This window comes from Prosopis cineraria, unplaced genomic scaffold (assembly GCF_029017545.1).
Source record: "Prosopis cineraria cultivar Desert tree isolate PC_DT_omini unplaced genomic scaffold, ASM2901754v1 PC7, whole genome shotgun sequence".
Classification (NCBI taxonomy): Eukaryota; Viridiplantae; Streptophyta; class Magnoliopsida; order Fabales; family Fabaceae; genus Prosopis; species Prosopis cineraria.
This window is the reverse complement of record NW_026555338.1, coordinates 24,545,593-24,553,301: the sequence shown is the minus strand read 5'-3', so window position 1 is coordinate 24,553,301 and position 7,709 is coordinate 24,545,593. Positions and strand designations below refer to the sequence as shown.

The window sequence follows — 7,709 nt, the reverse complement described above, 5'->3', positions numbered from 1 at the left end:
CATCTTTTCACTCTTTTTTTAGTTTGAATTAAGTGTTATTTTTATCCTAAACTATACACAAAAGTTCACAAATGATTATAAACTCAATTTAGGGTTAATTTTATCTCTCAACCTCCAAATTTTTAAATATTTTTTACTAATAAAATATAATAGTATAACCCACTTTATTCTTTATTATATTTTTTTAAAGTTGAGAATCTAAAATGCCTCTTAATTAAACAGAAAGGATCAAAGTCATCCTTAAAGTCAAGAAATGATCATTTATATTCCTCAATTCCTAATATTTTTGATTCCATCACTCTACTTTCTATTCTGTCAATTTTCATAGTTAGTAGGGCACACATTTGAATTTTTAAATATTTTTAGTGAGTCCCATCATTTTTCAATATTTTTTATAATTTTATAAGAAAATACCCCTCTCTCTTCTCCCTCCCTCCTCTCTCTCCCCTTCATTCCCTTTCCCATTCACTCGTTCTTGGACTGAAGCAAGTGGAGTAGTAGTGACATAGCACCTAGCACATCATTGCAGTCTTGTTATCGTCTTGAATGGCCAGGCTAAAAAGTGCTCTAGAAACATGTTCTTGTAATGGTTGACAAAATTCTGACACCATTTAGCAATGGTAGATTTGAGGGCAAGGTTAGGAATTACAATAGAAAAATTGGGCTTAAAGCCATCAAAAAGCCATGACTTGAAGTAAATTTTTACAAGCTTGAATAGAAACTCATTTCAAGGTGTGGTTTGAGCCCTAAGAAGACCTATTGAAAATATGAAAAATGATAGGACCCACTAAAAATATTTGAATTCAAATGTGGGCTTCACTAACAATGAAATTTGATAGAATATATGACACGGTGATGAAATTAAAAATCGTAACAGTTGAAGGATATAAATGACATTTTCTTGATTTTAGAGGTAATCCTAATCCTTTTTGCACACTTGAGAGACATTTCAGACTCTTAACCTTATAAAAAATGATGTGACCTGCTAAAAATATTAAAGAATTCAAATGTAAGCCCTACTAATGGTGAAATTTGATGAAATAGATGACAAGGTTATGGAATCAAAAATCTTAATAATTGAAGAATATAAATAACTCTTTCTTGACTTTAGGGGTGATCTTGGCCATTTTCACTTACTTGAAGGACATTTTAGACCTTTAACTCTTTTAGTTTTTTCGCTTTTGTTTATTATTGACTATGTGAGTTACTATTGTGGCTTCTAAGTCTACATTTGGTACTGTTAGACATGTAAATACTTATTATAGAAACTTTCTATCTTCTAAAATGATAAAAATACTAATTTGTGGGCAAAATTGATTGCAAATTAAGCAATCTCTGTCTAAATTTGTTGACAAATTTAATAAGTTTGATAACTTTGATGGGACAGAATATGTCATTCAATTATACTTTTACTTATAGCTTAGTAATTCGCCCACAATTTTCTTACTTTGTTATTTATAATGTCAAATTTTACTTTGTTATTAATAATGTAATTGTTGTTTTTTTTAGATGCAACACGTGGAGGAAAGTGCAATGGCTTTTATTGATTGAAGGGTTTCTTTCAAAAGTAAATTTCTTGTTGACTTTGTTAATTTCTTGCTTTCTTTTTTTGCAAATTTTCATTTCAGGTTCTGTAACTTTTTGGTTAAATATATTACATCAAGGGTCTTAGATTAGCTCTTGAATAATTTTTTGTTTATGCTTCATTTAGATAAACAATATTGAGATAAAATGCTCGCTATTGTTTTTGTTAGAATATTTTGTGATTTTTCTATATGCCACTGTTTTGTTGTTAATACTCTCATATTTTGCTTCCCTTTTGTTTTCTTCCAATTTTTTGTTTGTTTTTATAACTTTTTTGTTCAGCTGTGACATCTTTCAATTGGAAACATTTGATTCTGTTCATTGCAATGCTCTTGTTAATTATGGCTTCTTTATTTACACCATATCCATTCATGCATGCAGGATGGGAAGTAATATGTAAAAGCTATTTTTGTAAATTGAAGTTTACTCTATTATTGATATTTGAAATTGCTATTTTATGTGATGCTTCAACCTTTTGTGAAATTTATTATTTTAATGGATTGCAAATGTTATTCTTGACTGAGTCATGAATAATTGGATATTATGTTAAGACTTATAGTGATTTTATATTTCAACTTAGAGATTTATAATTTTATAATGTGAATTTATAGTTTATGGATGTTATTTTGGGTTGAAATATTTTATATTTGTTTCTAAAAATGATAGGTAAGGTAGCCCGAAATGACACGGCTTATTGTGGGTTGGAAACTTATGCATTCTTCAACTTGGACATTAGGTAGGAGCCTTGCCTTGCCTTACCTAGCCCTATATATGTACACTTGAGCTTGGACTACTTGTCTTTTATTTAAAAAAAAAAAGGACTAATTAAAATTAATAAAATATTGTTTGCCAAAAAAGAATATTAAAAGATGAAACAAAATCTTAACCATTCAATCTTGATCTGAACGGTGATTTTTTTTTTGGATAAAAAACGGTGAAATTAAGAGATCAACACTTCTAGAGCAGGGAATTTACATTTAAATAATATAAAAGGCTTGAGTTTTGAAATGTCATTCTGATTTTTTAAAAAATAAAAAAAGAAAAAGAAAACCTCCCCAGGCGGTCTGCAATTTGCATTCCGTTCAAGTCCTTCGTGGTTTTTGGAAGGATCCAATCCCACAATAACGAAATTCGCGAACTTGTATCGATACTTCAAACAAATTCCCGATCTTGTTTTCTGGTGAAGCCGAAACTCTATACCTACAAACTCTGGTCATTTGATCAACACCTGGCGCCACCGTCAGATTCTCATGCCGGTAAGGTATGCTCCATGTTACTATCATTGTGCTTTATGCGGCTGGAATTTTATTTTGGATCTTTGAAGGGTTGCGGAAACTTTAGGTTTTTCCGTTGAAAGGATTGCTGCTTGAGATTCCTATTTTATTTAAATTTCTTTTACTTTATTGGGTTTTAAACTTAGTACATTCTAGTTTCTTTGATTTTCTTGGATCTTGGCATGTTTCTAATGATACTTTGAGGCGAGGGTTCTGACAGTGCTTTTACATCGTTGATTTGTGGTGGTTCCTTCTTTCCCTTCTCGTTCTTTGTTTTTTTCCTCTCCCGGCCGCAGTCAGGATTGTTGCAGAGATACTTAATCTCTAGTGATGCTTCTGTAATCTCACTCACTGCTATGCTTGTATAGTTGCAAGTCTGGTAGCTAGGTATCACACTTTATAGCTTTTGCCACATCATGCTTTAGATAACCTTGATATGTATTGTGTTTGCGTGGCTATATGTAAATTATAGCTTGTGGTTTGAATACTATGAGAATGAGAAAGTACAATGTACTGCGTAATGGAAGAGTTCCTGGAGAAGTTGGAAAGTGAAAATTGATAAGTGATAACAGATATTTTATGTGCCTTGAGAACAATGTGGTTATGCATTAGAACCTTAATATAATACCTTTCTTATTTTTTTATTTGGGGTTAATGAATCATTTGTTGTTATGTAACTCGAAGAGTGCTTTGAGAATGCATAAGTGAGTGTAAGTTTTATCACATAGTGCTTTATTGGACTATATTCTATGAGAACACATACATCTCCATATCTCTCTCTCTGGCATGGCTATTTTGTCTATGCAGATATACAGATTGTAGGGTAGGGGCTTTTTTTTAATCTCCTTAGTCTGCACTTTCCCATGCAATCTAACTCTTCACTTTATATTTAGGAAAACTCTTGTGGCCCATTAATGTACAATTGCTTGCCCATGATGTCAATTGGAGGCTGTAAGATGTAGATGCACGCGCACGTGCGTGTGCGTGTGTGAGATTAGCAGCTTATTAATTCCAAATTTTGTTGTTTGTCTTGCAATCTTTGTTATAAGTTGGTACTCTTAGAGCATAGGTTTGTCAGAGCTCCGAAATGCATGCTCAGTTGTGGAATAGCACCAATCAAGTTGGAAGTTCTAATATCATAATTTTTGTTCATTCCTGCCTGGTCTAATAGTTATGGACTATTAGGAACCCACTCCGAAGAAGCTAATAGAACCAAAACAACAACACACCAAGGAAATAACAGAGAGCAATGAAGAAGACCAGCGTACAGAGTCTCAGTCAAAAATGATAGGGAAAAGGGCAGGAAATCAGACTAGCAACTTCAAGGGGGCTAGAGACTCCCGCAACCTAGATTTTCCTTGTCAGCTTCGAGACCTCAAGCCAGCCTTTATTCTTCATATTCTCTCTTTTCTGACCATTGTTCTCTATGAAGCCAATTGTTTGTTGCCACGTGTACATCCGTTGACAGCCACTAGAATTCCCTCTTCCTAACTCTCACTCATTTTTCCTGTCATTAGAGTTTATAGGCCGAAGAGACTGATGGAAACAGCCTCTGATATAGTATTATTCAATGAAAATACCCTCCACGGAGTGTAAGTCTGATGGTGGAAGCTTTAGTTACAGGGAGAAAAAAACCAGACCAGCTCCTATGCGTTCAAGAGGCATAGACTCTCCCATGCAACTTCCAGAATCAACATGCCCCCTCACCTCCTCGCTCACTCTGCTAATAACTACCTTCTCTTTCCTCTAACAGAATCCTATGCCATTTAACTCAGGCCCATGCCCTATAAAGACTTGCTGAATTGTGGTTCCAGCATAGACATAATCATATTGTTGCCCGACCAAAGGATTTAATTGAGGATCAACTTGCTTGTGTTGTGCAAATGGAAAAGCTGTTTGGACATGCTAATTTATTTTTCAGTCTTGCAAATAGTAAATTAGAAGAATTTGATTTGGGCTTCCTTATCCAAATGTAGCTTAAATATATGCACAGTAATTTATTTTCAACTGGCCATTAGCCTTTGCAATCTCTCTATGGTGTCAAATTTTATGTTTTAAATTGTTTTAATAATTTAATAAACAATTTCTCTGCTAAAAAGGAAAATCGTAATGTTATCTTGATTCTTTTTTACAGTAATTCTCTCAAAGCGATATTTGAAGAAGTGTCACTAACAGCGGAAATTTAGTAGCTTGGCCAAACAAACAGTGAAGCAGCTGCTATGGGGATAATCAGAAGTTGCTTCTCTTTCATAGCAGGCACGGTCTGTGGGGTTTACTTGGCGCAGAACTATAAAGTTCCAAACATCAGGAAGCTTGCTGACACTGCCATGGTCATGGCCAAGCACGTCGAGGAACAATATCGCAAACCTAAGAAGGGTAAAGATGACGACAACTATGATTAGTGCCTGTGCAATGCTACGTTAGAATGAGTTTCTTGCTTTTTGGGTTCCTTCCCCCCCCCCCCTAGAGTCGTGGATTATATAGAATCAAACGTGTTAATGACAAATTATTGAGAAACACGAGTTATTCAATTCTTTTTATACTAGTGTTTTTAGCATTTAAATTGCTTTGGATTTTGCAACAAGTGGAGGGAGTTTGTCAATATCTTTGATTGATAGGAAAGATTTTAAAGAAGCTGGAAACTTTATCTTACAAATGAATGAATGGGTTCAGTGGCAATTTGCCATCCATTTTTTATACTTTTTCTCTTTTCAAATATGGGAGAGACTACTATTTATCTTTTTATTTTTATTTATAATCAAAACTATGAATTTTAATAAGCATTTATTGCATTTTTTCAAATTATTTCTCTTAAAGTCAATATTTATTTTTATTAGACAAGTTTGTTTCATTAATTATAGTATTACAGGGATAATTTAATCCAAATTTTTTTATTTCAGACATTATTATCATACTTAATCAATTGTCTTGAATTGTTTGAATTTTTTTTTTTAACATTTGAAAACGGAGGGAGTACTTGACAAGCTTTCCAGTCCTGAATTTCTCATGCAATAGTTAGACTGGAACAATGATTAGGAGAATCTCAAACATTGATTGGGAATCTTGTTCTGTTTTTCCTTTTTCTTTCTTTCTTTCTTTTTTTATTTGGCCAATTTGTTCTGTTGTATTTCATCATGACAAAGCGGGCAAAGGGTTGGTTGGTCTCATTTGCTACTGTATAGAGAATTTAGTTTCAAATTTCAATCATGGAATTAGTTAGTTCTCTCTGGACATGAATTCTTTCAACATCTTTAGAGGTGTCTACAGTACAAGTTTAACGTGCAGATTTTTTTGTTGGGAAAATAGCAATTCAGGATTGGGGAAGAAAATTTATATCGATTAAGATCAATTATTACAAAATTCAAATGAAAAACATACACAAATGAATTATTGTTAATTTATAATAAGTTGTTAAAACTTGATTCGATACTTGTTGGTAAAAAAATAACATGAATTAACAAGTATCTATTTAAGTTTAATAATAAGTAATTCTTAATTAATATAAATTTTTTCAATTGATTTTTGGTTGATATTTTTCTTTTTATTTTTTCTAAAAAAAGAACAAATGACAAGCGCAGTTAGGATTTCATTTTAGCCTAGGTGAATTGAATTTAGTTTTACAGGTGGTTTTGGATTTTGAATGTCCAATTTAAGTTTTTACGCCACATGTCTAATACATCTCAAAAACTTAATTTTATATTTATTATAGCATGTATGAATTATTCAATATTTGAACTAATCTATGAGCCTGTATAACAACTAAAGCTCGGTAAAAAACGAAGATTTTGTATGAGAAAAAAACTAGAATTAAACTAAGAGCATGAATTGCTACGATCAGTATGTAGGTTGAATGCCTCAAATTTTTTGTAATTAATGAATTAGTGTTATTTCGTTCCATTAGACAGGCATCATAGAAATTTATATTAGACATTCAGAAATCCATCAGTTTCAAGCCTATCCACTCTTTTCCTAGACAATTAAAAATCACTGACTAGTTGGAACATGAATTTGGTACACTTAGTTATCCATACAGTAAAAACATACACTTCCAATCCTATACATTAGTCACGTTTCAAAATTAAAGTTTGATCTATTTTATAAATCATTTGTTAATGAAATTGTTTTATTTCAAGTTGAAATTCCTAAATTATCCTTAAAATGTAAGAAAGAAAAGACAAAAAATAATATTATATTATTTGTTTATTTTTTTCTTTTTACTTGAGAGTTATATTTAAAATTTTTTTTTTTTATTTCTTATACTTTTATTATATTAGTATTGATAAATTTGATAAAAATGACTTACAAATAAAATCTGAGAGAATACCATATTATATTACCTTAATCAAATAAAATATCATCTATCATTATTTTTAAGAAAAAAATATAATTTTAAATTTCTATAATTTACTCGTGCTTTAATTTGCTATAAATTCCTTTACTTTTTATTTGATGTTTTTAATTTCTCTATTTTCATTTTTTATTTTTTTTAAATTTCTCAATAAACAAAATATAAGGATCTTGCAAAGACTTAAAATAATAAAATATAAAAGTACAACAACTAAAAAATATAAAAATATAAAAATCAATAACAAAATATAAACAAAATCCAAAAATCTAAAATTATATATATTTTTTATTTTTAATGACTTTGTGTTTGAAATAATACATTTCTTTAATTTATTGTTTCTTCTGTCTTTGTTATAATCAACAAGAGGACAAAATTAATTTATATTTACAGTTATTTAAGATGACGTGTTTTTATTAAATAGTATATGAATAATGTCGTGCGGGTAGTTGGGTCAAAGTAAGAATTTCTCAAAATAACTTTGCTGAACAAGAGGGGAAGGAGTA

The 7,709-nt window shown here is 31.1% G+C and overlaps 1 protein-coding gene across 2 annotated transcripts; it reads left to right on the top strand.

The window, feature by feature from the left end:
• Nucleotides 1–2,603: 2,603 nt before the first annotated feature.
• Nucleotides 2,604–5,557, top strand: LOC129315805 (uncharacterized). 2 transcript variants are annotated; one of them, XM_054959869.1, is made up of 2 exons: nucleotides 2,604–2,840; nucleotides 4,993–5,557. In XM_054959869.1, exon 2 carries the CDS (start codon nucleotides 5,078–5,080, stop codon nucleotides 5,258–5,260), a length of 183 nt encoding a protein of 60 aa, XP_054815844.1. In that variant the 5' UTR covers nucleotides 2,604–2,840; nucleotides 4,993–5,077; the 3' UTR covers nucleotides 5,261–5,557. The 2 variants fall into 2 exon arrangements, with proteins under 2 accessions (XP_054815844.1, XP_054815842.1); XM_054959867.1 differs by having other exon boundaries at nucleotides 2,604–2,845.
• Nucleotides 5,558–7,709: the final 2,152 nt, after the last annotated feature.

Coding starts and splice junctions, on each gene's coding strand:
- LOC129315805 (XM_054959869.1), top strand. CDS start 5,078: ATGGGGATAATCAGAAGTTGCTTCTCTTTCATAGCAGGCACGGTCTGT.